This window comes from Trachemys scripta, chromosome 22 (genome assembly GCF_013100865.1).
Source record: "Trachemys scripta elegans isolate TJP31775 chromosome 22, CAS_Tse_1.0, whole genome shotgun sequence".
Lineage (NCBI taxonomy): Eukaryota > Metazoa > Chordata > Testudines > Emydidae > Trachemys > Trachemys scripta.
In genome coordinates, this window is record NC_048319.1 from 14,764,706 (window position 1) to 14,780,347 (window position 15,642).

Genomic DNA, 15,642 nt, shown 5'->3' on the forward strand with positions numbered 1-15,642 from the left:
GGAGGCATGGGGGCTGCCCAAAGCCCGAGCGCTACTGGCTTCACGGTTTGCCGGGCAGCCTCCAGACTCTGCGCCTCCGGCTGGGTGCTTCCCTTCCCGGGCTCCAGCTGCGCTGGGGAAGCGCTGGCCAGGGGCGCAGGGTCTGGGGGGCTGCCCGGCAAACCGTGAAGCCAGTAGCGCTGGGTCAGCCCTTTCCCCGTGGCTGGGAGTGGGAGGTAGGAGGGGGCGGAGTTAGGGCGGGGAAGGGGCGGAGTTGGGGCAGGGCTAGGGGTGGGGGAATGGGTGGGGCCAGGGCCCGTGGAGGGTCCTCTTTTTTTATTTATTAGATATGGTAACCCTAACCATTCCTCACCGTCCAGCCCCTGGCAATGTTAACTAAGGGAAAGGCCCTGGGGTGGGCCAGAGCTCTCTCTTTACAAATTACCTAGATCTGTAGGGATGGTGCCTCTGAATGACTGCTGCACCCAAACGCATTGCTAGGAGACCATGCTGTGTTTGGAGAGGACACTCCCCCCTCCTGGCCCCCACCCCACATGTCTGTGGGATTCTCCCCATCGGCACAGCTGCCCTGCACCGTAACAGCTGGCCACTAGGCTGCAGCTGGTGTCCATCCCTGCAGGCAAGCAGAGGAAGTGTGGCAGTGCCGGCTCTGCTGAGGCACAGAGCACCATGCATTTGTGCAGCGGTGGGAGCGACGCAGCCCCTAGGAACTTGGAGGCACTTGGTTCAGTAAACTCAGATGACTTTGCTCAGCTCCTGAAGCAGCTGTGGCAGTGGTATGTAAAACTATCTCTGAGAAACTAATTTAATCCCTACTTGGCCAGTCTCACTCAAAGACACACAGCTGATCCCTGGCCTCTTGGCAGGACCACCCTCAGTTCAGGAGCCACAAGCTCACGGCCTGTGTGGTATTATTCTGCTTGAGTTACACAGCCAGTGATCTGACAGGTTTGCATGGTAATCTCACCACAGCAAATAATATTGAAGGCAAAAAAAAGGTCCCAAACTACCACATAGCTCAGACAAAGCAGGATGAGAGAGACACAGTTGAACCTGTGTTTCCTTAGCTTTAGCAGCACCCCAGTTTGGGGGGGGGGATGGAACGGTTGTGGTTGTTTGGAAAATACTAGCAGGAAGGCTCACAGGGAATTTGAGATTTCTTGAGTTCAAGGTGGGAATGGAAGTGAATTGACACCTATAGCATATTGCTCAGAGTCATGGCAATCTGGCAAGGGACTGCGTATGTCTGGGGTTTGCTTTTCTTTATTGAACTGCTGCTCAAACCACAGAACTGCCCGGATGTCAACGTTTCCTGCACAGATGGGAAAACAAAGCTGAGAGCCTGGCCTGGGGAGCAGCACAGCTGGGCGGGCAATAGTTTTCCCATCCCATGAAACGTCAAGATTTCAAACGTTTTCCCATTCTGCACTGGGACAAAGCTAAGACCTTTCACAGCTTTTTGCAAGAGAGAGAGAGAGAGACCCCGGAATAGCCAGCGTGCTCACCAGGAAGGAGGAGCCCATCAGGTTCAAGTCCCTGCTCCAAATCAGTCAGACAGAGAAGCTCGTCTCCTAAACGCCAGAGGGGTGCACCAAGCACCACGCTCATGGTTCTGCTAAGGTAGCTCCCTCACTGGTGGTTTTGATCAGAAATTCCATCCTGGACTGACAAAGCTTCCCAACGAAAACTGCACTGAAACGGGTTCAATCCCGCGCAAAGTTTTGGTTTCACCAAAGTAGCGTTTTCTGATGAAAACCTGTTTAGCTGAAAAGTTCTCACCCGCCTCCAGTTAGGATGGAGGAGCAGACAGGGGAGCAAGTGGCAATGTTCTGTCGCCTCTTTCTGGGCATCTCTTTGCTTTCAGATACTTTCACTCCAAACGATGCCCTGCCCCTCCCCTGGTTCTGACCCCTGCTCCTTTACCTGGATGGCGAATGGCGGAATGAAACAAACACTCCAAATTGCCTGTGAAACAACCGTCCAAAAAGTGTGAAATTGGTGGAAGCAACCGACTCAGACCCTGTCTGCAAGGAGTGACTGTGAGTGTCCCCCTTCAGGAGAGCTGTCACATTGACAGACCAGACCTTGACTCCTGCCTGTCCACAGGCTGAATTTGTGTGACAGGGTTCAGTGAATGCATGTTGAGGAGTCCATATTGTTCCTATGAAGATTTCATTGCATGGACGCAGCACAAATTTGTAGCCACATCAGCATTACTGAATGGGAAAAGCCACAGAAATACATTGTGTCAAATACAGAGGACCAGGTGGAGCAGCAGCAATTTTCCCCTTTACATATTTTTCAGCCCATTTTTTTTTTTTTTTTTTTAGTGCTCTAATGGCTCCCTGGTTTGCAGCAGGACTTAGAAATTGGCAGGGAGAGTGCTGTGGGCTTCGGGCACTGTCTGTTGCTGACACCACGACAATCTGTTCAGATTCAGCCAAATTCTAAGGCACTGAAAATCCCCATTTCCAGCCTGCACTAGGCTCACCAGAGCTTGCTGATGGTTGCTGCTAAAAGGGCTCAGCATTCCGTCCACACTGAGCATGCCCCCAGCTCCCCAGAGCAACATGCAGAACTGAGACACCAGAGGACGGACAAACAGAAGAAGCCTCCTCTTCTCCCTCTTTCCATCCCTCCCAGCACGATGTGGCTTGAAGGAAGGAGTGTTGTGCTCGGAGCCAGGAGAACATGGGTTCTACATTCAGCTGTCCTACCAGTGGGGGTTAGTAATTATGTGTTCTTCACAGCACTCATTAGTGAGGAAGGCCTCACAGCCCATTATGAGATTACGCCCAATTGGAACAGAGTCTAGATCTCTAATCTGGCAGACCTATGTGTCAACTTCTTAACTAGATATTCTCTCAGAAAGACTCTGCTATGGCCAGTGACTCCCACAATGCACCAATTACCTGCACCAAGCGGGAAGGCTGCAGTGTATCATGGTATATGTAGTCTAACCAAGGAGCCTGGCCCTTAGTGAAGGGGGGCACCATATTGCAACTCCCCTTGGGTCATTATAGAGCAGACAGAACATAAATCCTGCCTCACCTGAACATTCAAAGTGAATGCTGGGGCCCTTACACCAATGTAAGTGGCATTGACACCACTGCAAAGGGAACAAGGAATTCTGGTTGGATTGCATTTCACACCTACTCCGCAGTCACTGTGACAGTGTGATGCAAGCTGTATAGCGATCAGAGTTGAACAGGGTTCTCTCCATCCAGGGCACCAGGGCTAATAGATAAGGTTCCAAGTTAGACCCTTCGCGCTGGGCAGTGATTCCCAGCGTGAGGAGACATACTTGCGCTAGCTCTCATCTAGCTACCATGCTAAAAATAGACCGGAACTGCGCAGTGCTACGGGTGAGTTAGCCACCGCAAGAATGTCCCCATCCGAAACTGCAGGCACATATTCAGCGTGGCTAGCCTGTCCCCCCACTTGCGGCGCTCCAAGGGTTTGGGCGGCCCAGCGAGGCCCTCGGGAGGGGCAGGGGGTTTCGGCGGCCCGGCGCAGCACTCGGGGGTTTGAGTGGCCCGTCGCTCCAGGGGTTTTGGGCGGCGCTGCGGGGGGGGACAGGCTAGCCACGCTGAATATGTTTAACAGATGGAAATTTTTTTCCCAACCCTTGTAAATATATGATAGTCAGCAGTGCGGCGCTGTTGGGGGGGGGCTGTTATGGTGGGGCGGCACTCTCCTTTTTTGCCTGGGGCGGCAAAAAAGTTAGAGCCGGCCCTGGGCCTGGCCCAGCTATTTTTCGTCAGGGCAGATCCAACCCCCTTCTCCTCCTCTTCCCCCCGAGGCCACACTCCACAGGCAGGCCAGTGTGGAGCCTGGCTGGGGATCCCGGGCAGTTGTGGGAGCCACGCGGACCCTCCACCTGCCCGTGGTGCGGGGGGGCTGACAGCAGCCCCCTGCCTGTGTCCCCGCCCCTGGGACTCCCTGCCTGGCCCAGGGCAGATGGAGGTGGAGGGTCCATAACTCCATGCTGGTTTCCCACAGCTGCCTGTGTGGCTCTCCCCAATCCGGTTCTGGCCGGGGGGTGGGGAGGGGACTCCCTGGCTCTGGTCTGGCTTCCAGGTTGGCGAGGGGTGTGGCCTTGGGGGGAAGAAGAGGGGTGGGGCAGGGCCTCGGGGGGAGAGGTCTCAATTTGGGAAGGATCCGGCACACTTGACTGAAAGTTACCCTGCAATGGAACTTCAGTCAATAATTCTGTTGATGATGCCCAAGAAGAAATAGAGTCAAGCTCACTCTCTCAGCTCAAGTTGTTAGTACTAACAGTAAAAAGCAGGAAAAACTAACAAACCACAGATCCGACTCTGAATGCAGGGGAGGGGAGGAGGGGTTGGCTCCGAGCACAGCCACTTCCCAGAGCAGAAACACACTTGAAGGAGATTTCCAGTTTGAAAATTGTTCTTTTAAAATTCTCTGTTTGCAAAACACATTCTACAGTAAAGCAGCTCAAGGGAGTCGCCAGCCTTCTGGAAAGGGTGTTGGCAAGAGTCTCTTTTGTGAGTTTAAACAAACAGTGAGGGTAAGGAAACAGTACCACAAAAGAGTCATATTCCTGTATTACTTCTAGCCACAAGGAGTGATTGGATTCTTCCTGTCAAACACAGCTGAGTGGACTTTCAATAAGTGTTTAATTTAAAAAAATCTTACAGACTTTTCACCACGTCAACTGCTGTTTGTTCACTCTTTTCATTTCGCCCAGAAAAGACAATGAAAACAGACTAGTCAGTTTCACTCTTTGGCTGTCCTGCCTAGCTCAATCCTGCCATGTTTGGGGGCAACCAGAAAATAATTTACCTCAATGAAAAATGTGGAAAAAATTAATGAGGTGGATATACCACAGTTGCCATTCATAGAGTCACAGATTCCAAGATCTCTGTGATCTAAAATGTTCCCATGTATCAAGCATTACTGCACAGTGGGATACGAAATACTACAGCTATTTCCTGTTTAAGTGCCGGGAAATGGCTGTGGGAGTCGGAACAGGGTCTCAGACACTCTCTGCTCATTCTGGGTACAGTGACTCTTTAATGGGGGCCACTTTATCTATTAATATTAGCTTTTGTAAAATCTTTATTCTGTTTATTTTATGAAACATAAATTGTGGGTTCCGACTCCCTAACACGCTCTCTAAATGAATTAAAAAAACTCCAAATAAAATAAACCGCTTTCAAAATCTGGAATATGAGGCAAGGACCCCACACGGGTGTCTGCACAAGTTGCCAGAAAAAATACTGTCTGTCCCAAACTGTGACAGCACATGAACAGCCCATGTTAGCTCAGGGAAATGGCTCCTGCATGATGTATTGACTTTAGATTCAGTCACAGACCACTAGAGCCAATTAGGCTTTAAACTATTTTTAAACCTTGGGATCCTGATTCTATTTACTTTGCATTTCATGAATCATTTGACAAGTGTGAAAGTCGTTAAATGTCTACATTTCCCATCCACAAAGCATTGAAACACCCGCCCCTCCCCCCCCGCACATTGACTTGCATTTGCCAACATGTGTGATCTAAGGAAGAAAGGAATTTCATTCTTGTCAAAATCTATTAGCCCCTCTAACAAGGTGACTCTATGGTACATTTTATGTTTGCTTTTCGTGACTGAAATACGATCAGTTTTAGTCCAGGTTCTATGGATCTAAAACAGACTGGAAATTAAATGAGCTCAGTAGCATTTCCCAGGGCTTCCAACAGTGAACTCTACTGCGTAGTTTCCATCACCCCATCAATGACCCCATCTCTGCCTCGTTTGTAATAAGTGCTCATTTTAAATAATGATGTCTTTGCTCTGCTCAAGATGAATGAACTTCTAGCACTTTGAGACAGATTATGGACTTCATCTCTATTACAGGAAGCATCCCTACAGAGAAGAAGTAATTGAAGAGATGATGTGTTTATCAAAGAAACTATTGTCTGTTCCTGAGAGAAATGGACTATCATATATTTACAAGGGTTGGGAAAAAAATTTCCATCTGTTAAACACACAGGATTCACTCCAGACTCCAAGGCTTGGACGTAGGACAGGACCTAAGTATAGGAAAATCTTCCCTGAATTCCAGACAGTTATGCTGTAAGGGGTATAGGGAACAGATATGCCTTGAATGATCAATAACTATTAATTCCTCCTGGCCCTCAAAAATTAGAAAAGCCATCCATCTCTGATTATCCTAAAATAGGATCCTCCTAGTAAAAACAATACAAACGTTGTTCACGTCATGCGAGATACTTTGGCTTTGTCTGAATGACAAAACTTTTGTTGTTCAGAGGTGTGAAAAAAATACCCCTCCCCGAATGACAAAAGTTTTGCCAATGAAAAGCGCCAGTGTGAACAGCGCTCTCCTGTCAACAAAGCTACCACTGCTCATTGGGGTGGAAGATTTTTGTTGGTGGGAGAGCTCTCTCCCACTGACAAACAGCGGCTACACTGCGCGCCTTTAGCAGCATGGCTGCAGTGGCACAGCTCTGTTGCCAAAAGGTGCGTAGTGTAGACAGGACCCACAGAACAACTCCAGTTAGGAATTCCAATCCCCAAGAATATGAACTAAAATGGCTAGATGTTAATCATCTAGGCAAGAATTTCTCATAATTTACACATGTATAAAACCTCTTTCTCCCTCCCAACCTAGCTAAACAGAACTCTCAAAGGTCACCAGGAAAGGGTCACACACCACTGGGCTATGCAAAGTGGCCCATTGTGCACTGTGGGTGGAGCAAGAGATGGGGGGGAACTGTGAGTAAAACCAATTAGAATTAATAGGGCAAACTGATCATTACCCCAAGAAATCCAAATCTCCTTCCCACCCGAAATGATAAACTTATAAATCAAATATCCTCTGGACAGTTTGGTTTGTCCCATCATTATGTCTTTCACCCCAAATTGGAAGCTGCACATCTGTTTGCCTTATGCCTCTCTGGTTGTGGACAGTGTCCCTTGTTCTGCTGCAAGCCCTAAATAGCATGAACTGCACATGTGCAATCCAAGACTGTGTGAAGTGTGGCCATTACATTTGGAAGATTATACGGGATCTTGGTTTTCACTATAAATAATTGCGCCACTCTAGAAGTAATAGGAACTGTATGGCTCAAAGAAAAAGGAATGTTGAAAGATATAAACCAGGATATAAAAGTTGTTTGCTTAAAAAAGGGGAAATTCCAATGAATAATGTGCCTAATATTGAAATACAATCTTTGAAATGAATTAAACATAAAAAGCCTCCGATAAGAAAAGGATCGAAGAACTATATTTTGCACCAGCACCATCTACTGGATACCGAGGGAAGCAGCAGAGAAATTAGGAGAAGAAATCTAAGCACTGAGGCAGGGGTCGGCAACCTTTCAGAAGTGGTGTGCCGAGTCTTCATTTATTCACTCTAATTTAAGGTTTCGCGTGTCAGTAATACATTTTAATGTTTTCAGAAGGTCTTCATTAAATTAATTTTAATTTAATTTATTTAATTAAGGTTGCCATGTGGGATCCCAGAGTTGACTGAACCCATAATGAAGCAGCAGAATCCAGAAGTGCATCAATGCCCAGACCATCAGGTGGAAAGAACTCTCCCCATCCCAGAGTTAACTGGATAAGAAGATGTCATGAGATTACATTTCAAAGTCTGTATTTCTCCTTCTATTCTTCAATATAAATAACTGCAGGTCAGTCATCTTGCTGAGTCTGCACGCTCTAGTGAGATCTCTAACCATATTTTTGATTTCAGAGCGGTAGCCGTGTTAGTCTGTATCAGCAAAAACAACGAGGCGTCCTTGTGGAACCTTAGGCTTGGTCTACACTACCCCCCTAATTCGAACTAAGGTACTTCGAACTTCAGCTACGTTATTCACGTAGCTGAAGTTGCGTACCTTAGTTCGAATTAGTTCGAACTTACCTTGGTCCACACGCGGCAGGCAGGCTCCCCCGTCGACTCCGCGGTACTCCTCTCGGCGAGCTGGAGTACCGCAGTCGACGGCGAGCACTTCCGGGTTCGACTTATCACGTCCAGACTAGACGCGATAAGTCGAACCCAGAAGTTCGATTTCCAGCCGTCGAACTACCGGGTAAGTGTAGCCAAGGCCTTAGAGACTAACAAATTTATTTGGGCATAAGCTTTCGTGGGTTAGAACCCACTTCATCAGACGCATGGAGTGAAAAATACAGGAGCAGGTATAAATACATGAAAGGATGCGGGTTGCTTATTTTAGATTGTAACTAATGCTATAACCTGCCCTCCTTTATAAGTCAAAGCAAATTGGCCTAAGAGAGATTTGAGCCATAACTTTAAGCAATTCCTTTTGATGTTCTACATAACATAAGAATGGCCATACTGGGTCAGACCAAAGGTCCATCCAGCCCAGTATCCTGTCTACCGACAGTGGCCAATGCCAGATGCCCCAGAGGGAGTGAACCTAACAGGTAATGATCAAGTGATCTCTCTCCTGCCATCCATCTCCACCTTCTGACAAACAGAGGCTAGGGACACCATTCCTTACCCATTCTGGCCAATAGCCAATAATGGACTTAACCTCCATGAATTTATATAGTTCTCTTTTAAATCCTGCTATAGTCCTAGCCTTCACAACCTCCCCAGGCAAGGAGTTCCACAGGTTGACTGTGCGCTGTGTGAAGAACTTCCTTTTATTTGTTTTAAACCTGCTGCCCATTAATTTCATTTGGTGGCCCGTAGTTCTTATATTATGGGAACAAGTAAATAACTTTTCCTTATTCACTTTCTCCACACCACTCATGATTTTATATACCTCTATCATATCCCCCCTTAGTCTCCTCTTTTCCAAGCTGAAAAGTCCTAGCCTCTTTAATCTCTCCTCATATGGGACTCATTCCAAACCTCTAATCATTTTAGTTGCCCTTCTCTGAACCTTTTCTAGTGCCAGTATATCTTTTTTGAGATGAGGAGACCACATCTGTACGCAGTATTCAAGATGTGGGTGTACCGTGGATTTATATAAGGGCAATAAGATATTCTCTGTCTTATTCTTTATCCCTTTTTAAATGATTCCTAACATTCTGTTTGCTTTTTTGACTGCCGCTGCACACTTCGTGGACCTCTTCAGAGAACTATCCATGATGACTCCAAGATCTCTTTCCTGATTAGTTGTAGCTAAATTAGACCCCATCATATTGTATGTATAGTTGGGGTTATTTTTTCCAATGTGCATTACTTTACATTTATCCACATTAAATTTCATTTGCCATTTTGTTGCCCAATCACTTAGGCTAGGTCTACACTACAGGGGAGGGTCGACCTAAGATACGCAACTTCAGCTACGTGAATTGCGTAGTTGAAGTGGCGTATTTTAGGTCGACTTACCTGACTGTGAGGACAGCGGCGAGTCGACCGCTGCCGTGCCGCCGTCAACTCCGCTTCCGCCTCTTGCCGCGGTGGATTTCCGGAGTCGACGGAAGAGCCATCGGGGATCGATTTTATCGTGTCTAGTGAAGACGCGATAAGTTGATCCCCAATAGATTGATTGCTACCCGCCGATTCGGCGGGTAGTGAAGACATGCCCTTAGTTTTGTGAGATCTTTTTGAAGTTCTTCACAGTCTGCTTTGGTCTTAACTATCTTGAGCAGTTTAGCATCATCTGCAAACTTTGCCACCTCACTATTTACCCCTTTCTCCAGATCATTTATGAATAAGTTGAATAGGATTGGTCCAAGGACTGACCCTTGGAGAACACCACTAGTTACCCCTCTCCATTCTGAAAATTTACCATTTATTCCTACCCTTTGTTCCCTGTCTTTTAACCAGTTCTCAATCCCATGACAACTTCATTTATGTAAGAGCCTTTGGTGAGGGACCTGGTCAAAGGTTTTCTGGAAATCTAAGTACACCTTGTCCACTGGATCCCCCTTGTCCACATGTTTGTTGACCCCTTCAAAGAACTCTAATAGATTAGTAAGACATGATTGCCCTTTACAGAAACCATGTTGACTTTTGCCCAATTTATGTTCTTCTATGTGTCTGACAATTTTATACTTTACTATTGTTTCAACTAATTTGCCCGGTACTGACGTTAGACTTACCGGTCTGTAATTGAGGGATCACCTCTAGAGCCCTTTTTAAATATTGGCGTTACATTAGCTATCTTCCAGTCATTGGGTACAGAAGCTGATTTAGAGGACAGGTTACAAACCATAGTTAATAGTTCCGCAATTTCACATTTATAATGTGATCCCTACTGTTATATTCTTATTAGAGCATGGAATTACTATTCACAGAGGTTCTATGGAACATGTGGATTCATTTAAGATTTTTACTTCATTTGATTCTACATTTTCTTTCACATATAGTGCCAACCACTCCCTCCCCTCCCCCCACACAACCTGTTCTGTCCTTCCGATATATTTTGTACCCTGGAATGATTGTGTCCCATTGATTGTCCTCACTCCACCAAATTTCTGTGATGCTTTATATATCAATATCCTCCTTTAACACGAGGCACTGTAGTTCACCCATCTTATTATTTAGACTTCTAGCATTTGTGTACAAGCACTTTAAAAACTTCTCACTGTTTATTTGCCCTTTTCTAAAGCTGTCCCTTGCAAACTAAACCACTGAAGTAACAGGGATCACACTCTTGAAAGGACCTTAAAGTCAAGTCCATTCTTGCTCCTTGGAGAAATACTGGAAGAGGAATAGAAGTGTTGGGTTCTAAACTGATGAGTGGTGTCATAAATAAATGTCGTAAGAAATCCTGATGATGGGCATTGTTCCTTGGTGTATCCGCTGAGCCTCAACCATAGTCTGACAACTGCTGGCAAGATTGTATTGGTGTGTGCAGTACATACCTAGAACACTGGCTGTGTCTACACTTGATTGGTGAACTATTGTTTGCATATTGATGTGGTTCTGGGTGAATTCACAAATCATTAACTGGTTAAGAATAACCAAGTGTTCTGATTTGAGAAACACTGGTCAACTGTTCAAGTTAAAAGTTGATCTGAAAAGAACCTGGGAATAAATTAGGAAACTAACGCTCCCTGGACTCCGTAAAGAGGGACTATCCTATTTGTTTCCATTCTAATAGTGGCTGTAACACTCAGCAAATTGGCAACTCCAGTTTGTTAGTTTTCAGCTTTAAGATCTAACTGGCACCAAAGCACACTCACAAAACGGACCCCCTTTCATGCTCACAATGAGAGGCTTTGAAGTATAAACACCTTGGGCCAAGTTCAGAGCTGGTGTAAGCAGGTACACTGAAGTTAATGGAATGGCACACGCTTACACCAGCTATGCATGTGTGAGTTCTGCAGTATGGTGACTGGTTGAAATAGGCAGCAGTGGTGGGTTCCATATGGCCCTAGGAGTCATTTTGTATCCAGAAATCAGATACTAGGGAAGGAACTCAGCTACACAGTAAATGAAATTTTGCAACAGGAATGCACCTTGAGAACTACAAGTGTCTTCAGTCAGCATGTATCACATCTGGTTCCCCACACGCTGATGTCTGGTACAAGTTGTGTGGGCCATTTCACTGTAACATTTGACTGCTACGTTGGGTACAGCACACGTACCCCCTGTGGTGTGCATACCACTGGCCAGTGGAGAGTTCCCTGGCTGTGTACAGGCCAGTGTGTAGTGCATATACAGCTGGCTGATGTATGTACCACTAGCTGATGTAAGATGCACATAGCACTGGCTGGTGCATGGACAGGCTAGCATTTGGTGCATCCCCTGTTAGCAGGCATACAGGGTAGGTAAGTTGCTAGCTGGGCTATGTGTGAGCAGACAGTGCACATGTCGAATGGGTCGGTGTACTCAGCACATGCTGCTGTCTCGCTAGCCAGGGTACCGTGTTGCTGATGTATGTTTTTGAGCTGAATTAAGAGGATCCAATGATAGCTCTCAGCATTGTGAATGTAAATACCGATCGCTTTGGTTCCACAGGGCATCGTGCGACACTGATAGGGAACACTAATGAAATACCATTCCTGGCCAGGACCGAACCTTGGATCACTGACTCAAGGAATGAGCCTAACCTAGAGCTGTCTGCCGTCTTACCGATGCAGCGGGCTCCATCTGGACTGGTCATGAAGCCGCGCGGGCACGTGCACACATAGCTGCCTGCCGTGTTGGTGCACTCGCCACCATCGCACACACTGGAGATCGTGGCGCACTCGTCCACATCTGGAAAAGAACAAGCCATCAGGGATTAGTCTTCTCTGCAAAGATGATTTGCACCATCTTCTCTGCTGATCTACACAGAGGCCCCTCGGCCAAAGGCAGCTGGAATTCCAGGCTGCCACTTGCACTCCAAGGGGCCCTGGCTGGCCTCTGCCAGCCGTTTGGGTGATATCTTCAGCTGACATTTTTGTAGGGTCAAGACACTGTGATTATCCCTCTCCTCCATCCCCATTATTCTGCATGGCCCTTCACCACAGGGTTCAGCCAAGAGCAGAAGAGAGGAATGTCAGGAGAAAGGCTGTTTGGAGCTTTCCTGGCTGACTGCCAGCAGAGACTCCTGGCTCCCCTGCAAAACCTCTCCTGCCAGGAGCTCCGGCTCAGCTAGGCAGAGCCACTGAGGGAAATAGCCGAGCTTCAGGGGCTTCGCTGCACTTCTCAGCCCTCCAGCTCCACGTACTGCTAAAATGCTTGCTGCTCCCACCACAGGGCAGTGCATGTGTCTGCCAAGTCACTCGCCCATATCCTGAATCAAAGCCAACGCACGCTCTCCTGTGGCCACTAGGCAACTGCGCAAATGCTGTCGTTGCCATGGGCATGGCAAACCATGGTCCTGTACCCGTCCCAGCCAGTAGGTAAGTCAGGCACCGAGTGGCTGTTGTACCATCTTCAAAAGGGAGAATACTGGCTGGTGCCCTGGGAGCTCCTGCAGTGACCCAGCACTGGGGTTACCCACCCAACTGGCACCACACCATTCTAGGATGGCACAAAGGGTTTTGTATAGCACTCTGCTCTCAGTGTTAGTGGGTGCCAGGCACTCGTCTCTCTCACTCACTCTCTTTCCCAACAACCTTTACTGCTCCGTGGCTGTGCCACCATTAGTGTGTATTTAGACTTTGCTATTAAGGACTTGTTTGCAAGTTAGCAAAAGGGACAAGACAGGACATGGCTAGATAGGCAGACACTTGGAGAGGGAAACGTGCTGTCCACCTCCACTTGTCCGGGAGTACTAGGGAGTGATTCCAAAACCAGGGAACAGACCATGAGAAAAGAACCTCTGGGAATCTGGGCGATCAGTAATGCCCCACATGTGCCCCTACATCAGTGACCTATGGCCCCACTGCAGGATGCCGCCGGTGAGGGAGAGGGTCCAAACCAGGACCAGCTGTGAGGTGTTGCCAGACATGTGTGTCCACAAGCTCTCCCAAGCCCTTCTCTTTCTGCAACTCCCTCGGACTGGGCTGCGTGTGTGTTAGACAAGGAGTCGTGATGAACGCTGAGTCAGCGTCTTTTCGCTGGACAACAGAAGGCAAGCCCCAAAGAAATTGCAACAAGTCTTTTCGCAGCTGAATCCAGCAATGTGGCCTGCAAGCTGATCTGGAGGCTGTGAAATCCAGAGGTGTTCAGAGGCCCTGGGACTAACAAGAATTGTTACATGAGTAGTGAAACACACTCAACATGCCTTGCAGCAAGATAGCCACGTCCATCGGAGTGTGTCAAAGCATTCCCCACACATCAGTGAATGAACCCCCACTGTCCCAGAGAGAGAGGGCAATGTTGCTCCCAGGCTACGGCTGGGTAAAAGCAAACCTGGAGAGGCCGTGCCTAGTGCAGGGTTCACCAGAAATTCCATGGCAGAGTGGGGACCAGAAGCCAGTTCTTCTGCTTCTGCACCCTGAGCTGTAGCTTCAAGACCATCCTCTCCCTTCCTATGCCTTTGAATCCCCACGGTTCTGAACCTGCCAACAGGTACTGGGGCCCGTTCCTAACTTTGGCCACCCACAATTGATAATCTGACCCAGTGCAAGAGTCTGACAGCCAAGAGCTGAGCTGGAAAGAGCAGATGTGCTGGAGCTCAGTGTACTCCAGAGGTTGGTGGGATGTGAGCCTGGAGATTCACCAGGTTTCCAGATCTCCCCCGGCTAATATCCACAACAGCAGAACCAAAAATATTTGTCTGATTCTATTGCTTCCTTTTTACTGATCAGTGTTAATAAACTGCATGAGTAACCCACACACCTCCTGGGGGTGGGTTCTGTGCCATCTAGTGGCACCGAGACCCCTGAGAGAGATTAATGAGTCTGCTCTACAGCCTGAGCTAAGAGTTGGCTTTTAGCTCATGCAGTAGAGGCTCATGCTTTAAGCTCCCCCCGAGGCCCCAGGTTTGATCCTGCCCACCGACAACAAGGGTCTATCAGTGTTACACATGACCCAGCTAAAGTCTAGCTCACTGCAGACCCAAGCAAACAATGAAGAGGAACCCCGCAGAGAGCCCATAGGCTATAATGTGCCAGAACACAAAGGTAAAGGGCAAGGAGAGGGAATAAAATTGAACAACTCCCTACAATGAGATGCTTCATGCCAGCACGCTGGCTGCTACAGGAGCAACAGAGGTGCTTTACAATGAGTGCATAAACTGCAAATATTATCCAATTGTTTGCAACAAAGTTCACAAAATGCATTACTGCTGGAAACTGCACGGGACTGATCTGTGAGCAGGGGCTGCAGGTCACGTGAGGCTAGTTCATTATCATTGGGGTGTACGTTGCACAGAGCTAGTCCAGGGTCAGGGGCTGTAGAGTGCTATGTGAGGGGCTGTAGATTTGCCCTTTATTCACAACTGAAATCCGTGTTTCAAAGCTGAGCTGGAACTAGAATCCAGCCGACAGTTCTGCACCCAGAGAGACTGGCTGCTGGCTCCAGTTTGGCCGGGTGATGAGAGATGGTGGGAATGTGCCAAAGTGCTTTCAGAGAGACCAAACTTTCAGGATTTGGCGGCCAGCAAAATCAGTCATCTCTGCTGAGCAGTTTTATTTATTGTATTTTTAAACCATCACATGTTTGTGAATGGACCAGGAAGGGGCTCTGTGCAATGCAGGGGCTTTGCATATAAACCTCTGGGGCTGGCAGGAGGTTAACAAGAAAGAACTGGGCAAGTTTTGCTCCTTCTGAAGCACTTTTCCTATGTGACCGGCCTAGTGCTGCAGCATGCGGCCTGGTGGCATCAGCAGAGAGAGACTAGGCTCTGTGCTGGATATAAGGACATCTGCCCAAAAGCAGGCACAGGCTATTGGATTGCCACTGCTACCATGACGGCATGGAGGTTTTGTTCCATTAGCAGAGACCACTCACGATTTAGTGATGGAATGTACCACACTGCCGGTAAAGGGCATGGAGAGGTGAATCCTGTAGGTCAAGGAATCGATTGATCTGTACTGGGGACCTGAAGGGCCAGGGTTCAAATTATGCTGATCTAGGGTTACCATATTTCAACAAGCAAAAAAGAGGACGGGAGGAGCCCCGCCCTAGCCCCGCCCCTGCCCCTCCCACTTCCCGCCCCCCCAGAACCCCCAACCCTCCCCCCCGTTCCTTGTCCCCTGACTGCCCCCTCCTGGGACCCCTGCCCCTAACTGCCCCCCGGGACTCCACTCCCTATCTAAGCCTCCTTGCCTCTTGTCCCCTGACTGCCCCAACCCTTATCCACACCCCC

General features: G+C 48.0%; 1 protein-coding gene across 1 annotated transcript in view; it reads right to left on the reverse strand.

The window, feature by feature from the left end:
- FBN3 (fibrillin 3) overlaps positions 1 to 15,642 on the reverse strand; it is a 272,873-nt gene that overhangs the window by 122,806 nt on the left and 134,425 nt on the right. Inside the window, 1 exon segment of the mRNA XM_034754983.1 lies at positions 12,033 to 12,158. Coding sequence (XP_034610874.1) covers positions 12,033 to 12,158 — 126 coding nt within the window.